At 31.5% G+C, this 12,499-nt stretch overlaps 1 protein-coding gene across 1 annotated transcript; it reads right to left on the minus strand.

Moving 5' to 3' along the window:
• Positions 1 to 127: 127 nt before the first annotated feature.
• On the minus strand, positions 128 to 10,377 carry LOTGIDRAFT_236127 (hypothetical protein; the record flags this gene model as incomplete). Its single annotated transcript, XM_009066327.1, has 21 exons — positions 10,209 to 10,377; positions 9,268 to 9,401; positions 8,671 to 8,746; positions 8,320 to 8,428; positions 6,799 to 6,850; positions 6,047 to 6,138; positions 5,688 to 5,858; positions 5,286 to 5,331; positions 5,028 to 5,082; positions 4,635 to 4,709; positions 3,873 to 4,053; positions 3,554 to 3,660; positions 3,276 to 3,386; positions 3,036 to 3,110; positions 2,756 to 2,806; positions 2,057 to 2,135; positions 1,339 to 1,452; positions 1,065 to 1,134; positions 932 to 960; positions 722 to 780; positions 128 to 286 (listed from the first exon to the last, which is right to left on the minus strand). Exons 1-21 carry the CDS (start codon positions 10,320 to 10,322, stop codon positions 128 to 130), a joined length of 1,959 nt encoding a protein of 652 aa, XP_009064575.1. The 5' UTR covers positions 10,323 to 10,377.
• Between the last annotated feature and the right edge of the window lie 2,122 nt (positions 10,378 to 12,499).

A 12,499-nucleotide genomic window follows, 5' to 3' on the forward strand; every position in this document is an offset into this window, starting at 1 on the left:
TATCATATTTTACTAGTGATTTACTTTAGAAACCATGTTTGTCAAACTTTAAACTTTATAATACAACAATGATAGCTGTACACCAGTTAATAAAATATTCAAGTAACAATTTAAAATGTTAACCTTATTACCCTTTGCAATCTTTTTTAGATTTTAAAGCCATATCTTGTGAACATCTTGGACAAGGTCTAACTCGTGACTGTACAGATGGTAGAGACGTCTCTGTAGCTGTAAATTGTGTAGCTTCACCTAAATATTGTGCCAGGGCTTCATCTAGTTTCATAGCCTACAGAAATAATTCAAGTATGAAACCCTTTTTTCATGAAAATGAACAGTTTTTCACCAAGCAATGTCAATTATTTATTTTATTGGCAACATATTCTGATATAATTTTCAAGACATTTTAACAAATGTTTATGTTAATTTAAGGAAGCAACAATATATTATGCTTATCTGTCACCAGTAGCGGAGCCAAAGTGGGGGCAGCCATCTCCCTCACAACCTCAAAAACAAGTTTTCTGGGCCATAATCTCATAACTAGGATAGACATTTCGGCAATCTCAAATGTCCCCCCCCCCCACCCTCCCCCACCCTTCCACTGTCTGTCACCCATTACATTGTTTTCATAAAAAATATTGAAAATTTTTAATACAACAAATGACAAGAGAAGTAACTCTGTAATATAGATAACAGTAATTAATATATAGAGATATAAGCCTACCTGATCACATGCCTGTATAAACACTTCTCTGTATTTTGATATTTGCTCTTGTAAAGCCACTAAAATTAATGAAGTAAATAATTAAGTAACCAGTTGATATTAACTATGAATTCATCAAATAACAGAATGTATATTTCTGTAATAGCTGTTTAGAAGTTGTAGTGTCAGTATATGATCAAGATAGTATTCAGTAATGAAGATAATACTTACAATCTTTGTTCTTTTTCCCTTCACAAATTCTGAAAATTGAGACAAAAATAATAAGGGGAGAATCAAATCAATAATCTATTGTTACTCTGTCATCCAAATATTTTAAAAGAATGATTATCTTATCAAAACTTACAATTTTAAGTCATTTTCTAAATTTGCTCTTAAATTTGGTTTCGACATCTCATATCCCATGGAATCATAGCCTACAAGTAAATTGCATTTGTTCTCAAAATCTATAATAGATGTGTCATTAATATATTTAGTTGAGCTTGTTTTAACTAATCTTACTATTTATAAATAATTAAATATAGAGATAAATGTAGCTGAATCATCATTTTCTAGATGAAACATAGATTAGAAGAAAACATTTCAACAAGATTGAGTTAAACACTTCAATAGTTACTAACCTTCCACTAATCCCATACCAAGATGACCAGGAACAAATCTACCATCAGGTCTTAAACCTACATATGATCTATTCTTGATTGTTTCTATATGTTCAGCATGGGTAGCATCTGTACCTAAAATAGTAATACTGTGGGTAATTGGATAGAAATAAATTTAAATGCCGGTTACTTTAGACTTCAAAAACTTGTATTCAGTCTCATGACCACTACCCATTCAATAACTCAAAGATAGTGGACCACAGCCATATACGCCCACGACGGCATGCGAATGGTAAAAACGAAACATCCATTTTAAATTTCATCAAAATCGGTTGAAAACTAAGAGAGTAATAGCATATTCAAGATTTTGGGGCAAGGGCAATAACTCTGCTTCTAACGGTCGAAAATAGCTCAAATTCAAACTTGATCTTCGTTTTATGAATATGTATACACATACCGAATTTCATTTGATTCCATCAAAAAATCTAGCAAATGTTGACGGACGGACAGAACGGCGGACGGACAGGGGTGCAGACAATATACGTCCACATAGAGAGAGATGTGGGCGTATGAAAATACTAATAATTACAAATTACTGTTGAAAAAAATCTAAAGTTCATAGTTTAATAACTTTGCTAGTAGCATGTTGAACTGTCGTCTGCTAGGTGATTTGATGGGTTCGAATCACCTTCTTTTGAGAGTCAGCTCCTCTTGCAAATCTTTTAAGAGTGACACTTACCTATTCCATGTTTATCCATTAAAGATATAAGATCAGCTTCTGAAAGTAGTGGTGGGGCTGAAGTTTCTCCACTTACCATCTAAAAAATTAGAGAAATGTTAAAAACTTGATCAACATTTTAATCTGATGGAAGGTAATCAGTCAAAAATATCATAATCTGTGAACTGATAAAAAAAACATTACAGGGATAATCAGTTCATAAGTTGATAAAGATAATCTGAGAAATTGTTTAAGAAACCAGTTATCATTATCTGAAGATAATAAATAATCAGTCATGAAGACAGTCAGTCAAATGGATAATTAAAAATGAAATGAATGTAGTCTTATGTCCTACTTTTCTGCACCATGTGGGCTAATGAAGACATGCAACACCATGCAGGGTGCAATGAGGGAAATTCTTCCAGGACAGCGGCATTAGCCTGATCTTTTATCGATTTCCAACTGACAAGGGATTTTTAACATGCACAGCCTGTAGAACACAGGGCCTCAGTTTATTGTCCCATTCGAACAAGAAGATGCTTTTTTTCATGTCAGTCCCTGTGATCATCACTGACAGGGGGAAACCGGGTTGCAAATCCGAAGGTATTAACTCAACCTATGCCAGTATTGAACTGAACAAGCATCTAACTCACTGAGCCATCGCAGCTTCAGTGCATAAATTAGAAATCAGATATAAAGATTTATAACTAAAAAGATTACCTCAATAGACGATGGCTCAAATTTATCACCTACATTATAGACTGGAATTTCCTACAATATAAAACAAACTGTAAAGAGTTCAGTATAAGTATGATAAAAATCAATAAATGAAATACAGCTTCAGACATTATACAATATACTGTGCTCAAGATAAATATAACACTGTAAGGAAGGAAAAGTATAAATCATTGACAATCTACAGAAAACAGACGTAATAATCAAGAGGCTCAACCCAAACATGATATAAATTGCATTTTTCTTAACAAAACATTGCACTAACCTTAGCATTCCATCTTTCATAAGGATAAACTTCTAAATAATTTTTGCCTATAATCATTAAACCAGAGGCTGTGAACTAAAAAAAATATACCGAGAAAACACTTTTGGTTTTATTCAAAATTCCTGCTTCGAAAGAGTTTATTTGTGAAACATTTTATACTTAATGTAGCAAATATATCTAGAGAGTAAATGCCAAATAGCATATGATTTTCTTTTCTTGAGCCATAACATATATATCTACCTGTTCTTCTGTAATATCAATATCTACAGTTGTTTCAAATCCTTGGGCATCTTGTGACACACAGGCTAGAAAATGACGTACTATAAACTCATATAGTTTCTGTTCATTACCCTAAAAAAAAAAAATACATTGGATTAATACTAGAGGAAAGCTGCTATATATCATAATTCTCTATCACTAAGTTGCTAATAATTGAAACCTTAAAGACACAACTACCGGTGAATATAAATTAAAGAAATATACTGAATACATAAATTGAGAAGAAAGGATGAAAGTACCTGTAATGTAGCAGTATATTTAATAGGATGTATAGGGGGATGGGCATTATCTGTTTTATTACCATTTCTAGGATGAGGTCCATTTTGAAGAATACCTCGTGCAAACTCTGAAAGATAACAAGATGGGGTCACTTTTGTGACTTATTTCTACAATTATGATAAAAGAAATCAAGATATCCATATCAATATTATTAATTCAATAAAAAAGAAGAAATCACTTAGCATACTATATTTATAAATATATTTATATAACAAAACCCAAGTACTAGCAACAAAATAAAACCCAAAATTTAAAACATTTTGTTAATAAATAACATACCTCCCCAGTTGGGATCTCGAGTTTGATCTTCAACTAGAGTAGTAAGATTGAGTTCTTTAGGAAAGATATTAGTTTCTGTACGTGGGTAACTTATAAAACCATTAGTATATAACTTCTCAGCTATTTTCATTGTTTCTTTAGCATTTATACGTAACTTTCTTGAAGCAAGTTTCTCAAGTTCCTGCAAAAATTTCATTAAAAAAACTAATTTTCATGTAGCATTAGAATGAATCAAAATAAATTTTGGAGTGTGCTTGTCATTAATTTGTCAGCTCCAAAATATCTATTGGATCTCTTAACTCTCTAATTCGTATTGTACAAGATCCTCTACTTGTCTTAATCTTCCTGTACCAACAACAAAATATATCATTTGTGGATAGGTCATTCATTGTAGCAGGACCACGGTTATGGAACAAGTTACCTGAAAAGTTAAAAACCTGCCAATCTGTTGAATCTTTTAAGAGAAAGTTAAAAAAAGCATCTTTTTAGAAGAACCTTTAACTAAAACAACTGTGTGTGTGTATGTGTGTATAGACATTGACTATAATGTAGAAATATTTGTGTTTGTAAAGTGACATTGAATGCTCATGTTAAAGCACTAATGAGCACTATTCTAAGTTCAATAACCTTAAACTTAATATCCTAGGTTATGATGTACAGTTATAGGTATGGACTAATGAAAAGAAGACTTTTTCAAGTTTCAAGAATCCTCAAACTGGAACCCTTACCATTAGAATTCAGAAAACCAAGATATATACTCACAACAGTATCTAGTGCTTGTGGTCTCCATTTATTCTTACTTTTACTTCTAACATCAGTTACTGTAGCTACTGGTAACTACAGATATTATATACAATACAACCATATATTTAAATTTATCATTAATTAAACAATATGACCAAATTTCCGTTAAATTTTACCAATAGTCTGTTTAAACAACTACAGAAGCAAAAATATCACAGTTTAGTTGAACATTGGTTGCAACGGCCAGCCTATATTAGGATTTATTTGTGTGATAGTCTACCTTAAGAAAATGTTTAAACATTTTGAAAGGTGTCTTTAACATAAGAACTTCTGAATGCATCTATGTGCATGTAATTGTTTTCTTGTTATTTTGAATCTATCTGCTAAATAAAGAAGTGAAAAATTACATACCTCTGTACATTGTTCATAGAGTACTTGACAGGCTTGATAATTAAACAGTCGATTTCTATAATAAAACATATCTTCACAGTTGTTAATATAAAATGTAAAGAGCTCATCTAATAACGCTAATACATGTTTTGGAGGTAAAATCTGCATAAAGGCAGTATATTTGAAAGCATCAAATCCAATTGTTTTCAAATCAGTTTCTTAACATTTCAGTACACATTTTGAATGATTCACTAGGTTCATGATGTTTGTTTATCTCACCTTTTCCAATTAAATTCTGCTTTAACATCATCTAAAAAGTGTGTAACTGAAATAAAACAAGTCAAAGTTTCATACTATCCTACAGTAAAGTCATGTAGATCTATATTTACTTGCCCCTAGATATGACACATTATTCAAAAGCAGTTCATATACATTTCATATTTATATATTATCAAAATATAAGAATTTAAAACAAATTATCTGGTAACCCAAAAAATATACCAAATCAAACAGTCCCTTATCGCCATCAGTTTTAGGTTGTAGATATTTTTGTCACGTGGCCTTCAATAATCTAGAGCCTGTATCAAGTCATTACAACTGATCTATTTCTTTCTTTTAAATCCAAATACGACTACTTCAAATAATTTCTACTATAGGTAAGATTAAAGAACTAGTACACACCTTTTATTTTCCAGAAAGGTTCTGGTATAAAGGCTTCAACTTGTTTATATCTTTCAACAACAAAACCTAAAGTAGGAAACTGACAACTACCATAACTTATTAACTGATCACTTAATACTTCAGGAAATACTTTCTGTAAGCGTAATGTCTGAAATCTGGTGAAGGCAGCACCTGTAAAAAAGTAATTATATGTAAAAATGTAATTATAATCATATTTTTAGATGAATAGAAAGTTATTCATTTGCAATACTAATAATTCATTCTAAAATTTATTTCATATAAACATAAGGTGTTGCATAACTACCACTTATTACAGGCTAATAAAATGAAGAATAGAAAAGAGATAAAATATGACATACCAATTCTTAAATCTAACTCAGTCCTGACATCTACAGCATCACTGACATTCTGATCAGGAGGAACGAGATTCTGTATTGCTCTGTTAATAGCTCTATAAAAGCATACAAGATGAAATACTAATTATCATATATTTGATATATTCTGCTAGGTCACTACTGTATGAATGTATATCAATTTATAAGAAGAATTTTTATTTACTGAAAAGTTATCAAGGAATTATTACTTCTGCAGAGATTTACAAGAAACAAATAATTCAAATATCCATTTCAGTTATGTTAATGAAAAAGGATCTTATGATTGCAGCTCATTTCATCTCCAAAAATTTTATTTTTACATTTTCATGCTTTATGAATTTTCTACAGATTATTATACTCCTTGTACATGATCTGAACTTGACCTGCATGTTTCATAACATAATTTAGTAAGTTAAAAACAGTGTCAGATATGGCCTCACAACAGGTCACAGATCAAACAATGAATATTCAAGAATTCTCCAAAAGGGAGTAAATAAATCTGATTGATAGAATATCATGAAAAACAGTTTCCTTAGTTTGTTGATGATGATTTTAGAAAATAATGAAATAAATCATCTAGAGCTGTATTCAAACCAGATAGACAATGTCTCACTCATCTCAACTTCTATTTTGTCACCAACACAAATTGTACAAAAATGTAGAAAGCTTCTGGGAATCATTGTTTTTATTGTCTGACAACTACCCTTACATACTGTAATATTTCAAAAACTGCTTACTGTGGTGTTATCTCTGAAAATCGAGCTCTATAAACTTGTATTGATGGTTTGGCTATAAAAAAATACATTCATATAGATACTTTATATTGTTTGTAACATGAGTGTCGAAAATCATCAAATTGTAAGACAATTATAAATGCAATTCTGGGCTTTTTTGACAGCTGTTTTCAAACATTTTGCTACATATTTTGTGGTTAATTCCTGATACAATTTTGTATGAAATATTTTATTCTATGTAAACCCTGCGCTCATTTCTTACAATTGGGTATCTAAGTCAGATTGTCTTATGCTACACAAATCAGGCACCATCAAACCATCAAGGCAAGAAAAATGTTGGTTTCGGACAGTGATTTTGTGAGAGGGGACTTCTTGCAACCATTTTAATATATAATGTTTTAGTATTATAACTTATACTTTTTTCTTATCTGAAAATTGTACCATGAAGCAAAAATATACTTGACATAAGCATTAGTGTAGAAACGGTTAGTGAATTTTACGAACCAAGTAATCGTCGGCATTAACTGTTTGTTACTAAAGATTATAAAAGGGGTCAAAAACCACATTTGCAGCAATAACTCACCGTTAACTTAACTAGAGTGTAAATGAATACCCAGGAAGATTTTGGCTAATTCCCCGCGAATTGTCGGTAAAAATCGACAGATACCAAACAACCCATTGAAGCGTCTGCTTCAATGTAAGATTACGAGCGGGCCTGACAGAGTTCAGACAGATTGGTACCGTTGTCACTCATTGCTACAGTCTCTAACAGATCAAAGGTTTTTATACCAGTTGTGGGGTCATTATAATCGCCGTGAATCAGAGTACTGGTTCCACACCTGGTATAAAACTATTGTCTCTATGAATCCGTACACATGAATATTAATACAGGGTTCATACAGCACTTTGCCTCAAAAATTCAAAGACTTTTCAAGGACTCTGGGCTTTGAAATTCAAGGACTTTTCAAGGATATCAGTCTGACAGAATACACATGTACCTAACTTCTGAACTGTGAAATCAATAAAGATAGTTAATATTTGTCAATGGGGTTAATGATAAAAATATACACAATTTGACTCAAAATTCAAGGACTTTTCAAGAGAAAATGGGGTTTTTATGGTGTTTTCAATGACTTTTTTTGAAATCGAGGTTTTTCAAGGCAACAGACGGAATTCAAGGGTTTTTCAAGGCGGTGCGAACCCTGTAATAAGCTTGAAGCTGAATGACAGGCAAGAAGAAACAAACAGCAAACAATTAGAGGAGAGTTAATAAAAAGTAATAGTGATAATTGATACCCTATCTTGATTCATTAATCTCAATTATTCAATCACTAAAGATGTTTATTTACTAAAGAAAACAGCTTAAAGACTCGTACAGTGACGAAATTTCTGTCAAAATTGCTCTCTTTTTACTTCTTGTAAAATTTACAGTTAACCGATTATCTCAAATTGAACCCGGTTACCCATGAAATACTACCCAAAATCGGTTAACTGATTAACTGTTTCAACACTAATAAACATTACCTTCTCTACAAACTTGTATAATCTCAAAGCCAATATTCTCTCCTTCTCTATCACAATCTGTCCATATAACTAAATATTTACATCCCTTTACTTCTCTTTCTAATGTTCTCTAAAATATCATTCAAATACTATGATCTATATATTTTTCTCAAAATCTGATCTTATTGGTTTGTTGTATTAAATTGCTTCATTCCAATTACTTATGCCCCTGGGATAAAATTTTCAAATATTTCTGAAGCAACTTAAATTATAATAAAAAAACACTCAATGACAATTTGATAAGTGATATATATCCAGGCAAAAACACACAATGTAAATGGAAATTGGTGGAAAAGTTACTAAATAACAAACCTTGATATCAATAAAGTTATCAGGACATATTTTAGTTACTGGAGTTTCGAATAGTTGGACAGGATTACAAGAATACCTTAAAAACAAAGAAAAAATGTAGAATAACTACAAATATTCAAAATGTATTATTGCATCAAAAAGATATGAAAATCATACCAATATCCAAAAGTTTTTAGCTACAATAATTGCTGCAAGGAGCCGAGTGGCTCAGTTATTTAGACGCTTGCTGGCTTACCTGAAGATCCAATCCCAGCATAGGTCAAATTAATACCTTTTTAACCCACTTCCACTCTTGTCAATAATATAGGGCTTACATGGCAAACGTGTCTAGTAGTTTGGATGGGAAATTAAACAGAGGTCCCATGTGCTGTTAAAGATCCCTCAACAGTTGGAAATTGAAAAATGCTGCTATTCTGGCAAAATTGTCTTCATTGCACACTGCATGTTATTGCCTGTCTTCATTAGGTACAGAGGAGTATGACTTAAAACTCCATTCATTTCACTACACTGTATGCAATTGACCACACAATTCATTTCTGGGAAGCCAATGGATGTTTTAAAATAAAATATCTTCCAAATTGTAAAGTTGTCTCTTACCATTTTCTATATTGTCCAACGAAATCTAAGCCTAGTAGGTGGCCTGACACAGATGTCATGGTCATATTACAATTCTGGTTAAAAACATTATATTCAAATTCATATAGCTTATTAAACTTAGAATATCCTTCTCTCTGTTAAAAAAATGTAATAAAAAAATAATTCAGCTGAAAATGCAAATAAATGCATATTACAGTGGTGTAACCTATGTTCGCGCAACATTCAACACTGAATTTAGTCAAAATTAAAAAACACAGATTTTTTATTTTTTGTCTAAGATGTTTTTTCAGATATTCTATGAAATAATTAAAATTGGTTTGTTAAGATTTTCTTGATAAATCCCTCACCTTTACCCTTATTTCATGAGCAACCAACTCGATAAAGTCTACAAAATGTGTCACCTATTTTCATGTACAATGTTAGATCTATAAATAAGCCGAGAAAAACATGTTGTATGGATATCATTATAACTAATGACAATTCACTCAAAGCACAATCTTAGTGACTGACATAGTGATAGGCCTATATTGCTACATACACAAATACTGACAGACTTTCAATATAGATTATTGCAAGTTAAATAGTGTACTAAAGGGAAATTTTGTGCAAGAAATTACTTTTTATAGAGAAGGACTGATTTTACGATGAATACATTGGGGAAAATATAACTTTGATATTTAATCAATTAGCCTAATATGAAATTTGATAATCGATAACCAAAATCATAGATTTATAGAGTACCGTAGATAATCGTTTATTTCAATTATTTTACCCATCCCTAGCCTACAAGATCTTTAACAAGTTCGAATATGGATATGATTCGACAACCATGGACGTTGCTAAGACCAAGAAAATAAGAGCCAAATCCAAGAGGCAAAATTCAGACCAGATTCACTGAGGCACTCAGTACGACTCAGCTAAGAAAAATAAAATTGAAATACTTTTCTCGCAGTTCCTCTTGACATTACTTCTGCAATGCATTTGGCAGCATCATTCTTCTCTGCTACATTAAGAACACGAACCATAGTAGCAAACTTTATAAGGCTAAACCTCATTTCCCTCAAACTTTGTTTATTTACTAAATATCACCATTCTACTTCTACTTGCGATTAGCGCCATAGTTGAGGCAATGTCAAGGTTGGCGGAAGAGACAGATTGACCCTAAACAAACCGGAGACATTCAAACCTGATTAAAGATTTTGGGTAATAAGATGTCCCTTTTCCATCAATATTACACGAAAAAGCACAATTGCAGTCTTAACGGTCTTAACTGTTGGTAAAAACAAATACAATTTAGACATGGCAACAGGCATGCCGATCTGTCTGGAATGGATGTCTAGGGCGAATTGGTCCTATGTGTCAAGGTCAGATTAAAGTTCAATTTTATAACATCAACAAGTTAAAAGTGACATTCACCGAGTTGTTTGTTGATAGTGTCTTTTGTCTTTCCGTTAATATGAATACACTTACTAAAAGATCCTTGATTAAAACTTGTCAAACGTTATTGCGTTTACATGCAGGACCTCGTATATTTATCAGAAGGTATGAATAAATATTATACATAATATAGAAGGGCCTAAAATCCTAAATCTAAATACAACTGAGACAACTGTGGTGTTTAGACCCAAGGCATTGAATTGAGAGACAGGATGTTTCGGTCTCACCTGAGTCTCGTCCTGAAATGATTTTTATTTGGAAATACAAGAGAAAAATGCTCATTCCAAAATGTAGATCTACGTAATTTTCACTGGTCATCTTGGAGGGCAGTGTTTTTATTAAAAAATATTATATTATATCCCATTCTGTAAACCTGAACTTTAAAACAAATGGCATGAATTTGAAATTTTTATTATTAATATTTGTAAAAGAAAACAGAATTTCAATGAAATCAGGCTTAGTATAGCCTAGTGTAGGTCTAGGATGTACAGGGTGGTTGGCTAAACAGAACTTACTCAGAATTAAAATCTGACATCCAATTCTCTTACAATTAGCCTAAACAAATTGATCTCGATTGGCACCGAATTGAGCTCTTACTGTAAGTGAAATATAAAGATGACAGTATCCCTTTTAAGTATAAGAAAATTTCATTTATTTACATACTGTATCAAACATCATTCTTCAATTATTTTTATTTTCAGTCAAGTTTTAGTGGGTAGTAACAGAAGTAAATCAGATGCCACTGAAGAAGGTGAACCAATAAAATTTACTGAAAGTAAAGCTTTTTATCATAAACCAGTTAATAATATAGTATCTCAAAGTAGTATGAATAGACCAGTGACAGATATTATCTCACTTTATATATCATTTCTAGTATTGAGTGTTTATTTATACTATCGTGAAGAGAATGACTTGGATGATCAACTTTCTAGAACTCTTGATGAAACTTTAGAAGAACATGGCTTTAATACAGATGATTTGAAAAAAAAGTTAAAGACTTCAAAATAACTTAAAAAAATACTTTTCAATCGTGGATGATATCTAGGACCCAATCACAAAAATATCTTACTAACAAAATGTTAATTATAAGATTTGAATGACATAAATAAAAAGAGACTTGGGATAAGTGTAGTTGTTTGAGAAATGAGGAAAATTTTCTTCTAATATTCTTAGTCATAGCTCGTCATCAATCTTAGCCTTGTGTATCTATAATTATCTGTGTTTCAAAGTTAAAAAGACAAGTCACTTTTCCAATATTTTCCATTTTGAAAATCTGTTAATGTACACAATATACTCAATCATCCTGTCACACTTTTTACAGCTGCAGCGAAGATATCTGGGTGTCAAGACTTTATTTACCTCAAGTTCCAGGGGTAAACTTGTGAACAAAATAAATATAAAGTGAAGTTTCTTGTTTGAGGTTTATTGAAGGAATTATGCATTGCATAGGACAGTGGTTCTGAAGACATTATATTTAAGACCCAAATCAACCTCTGAAAATGGTAATTCCGCCCCATTAACTTTTCTTCTTGCAACTAGTGAAAAACTGAAAATTGACATCAGCAGTAGCATAATGACATGACTGGCCAATTAAAGTCAGCGATGCCACTGTAGAGGTTATATTACGTAGAGGTTATATTACGAATGGATCTCATCATCTTTTCAGTCTTAGTTATATATTCTGGGAAATGTGTGTGAATATATGAATAAAAAAAAATATTTAATAGGGCCTATCTGTATTTTTTATTATCTCTGCATGTTAATAGTGTATGAATGTGTATTAAAGGGATTGTTA

The sequence above is a fragment of the Lottia gigantea genome, assembly GCF_000327385.1.
Source record: "Lottia gigantea unplaced genomic scaffold LOTGIsca_75, whole genome shotgun sequence".
Classification (NCBI taxonomy): domain Eukaryota; kingdom Metazoa; phylum Mollusca; class Gastropoda; family Lottiidae; genus Lottia; species Lottia gigantea.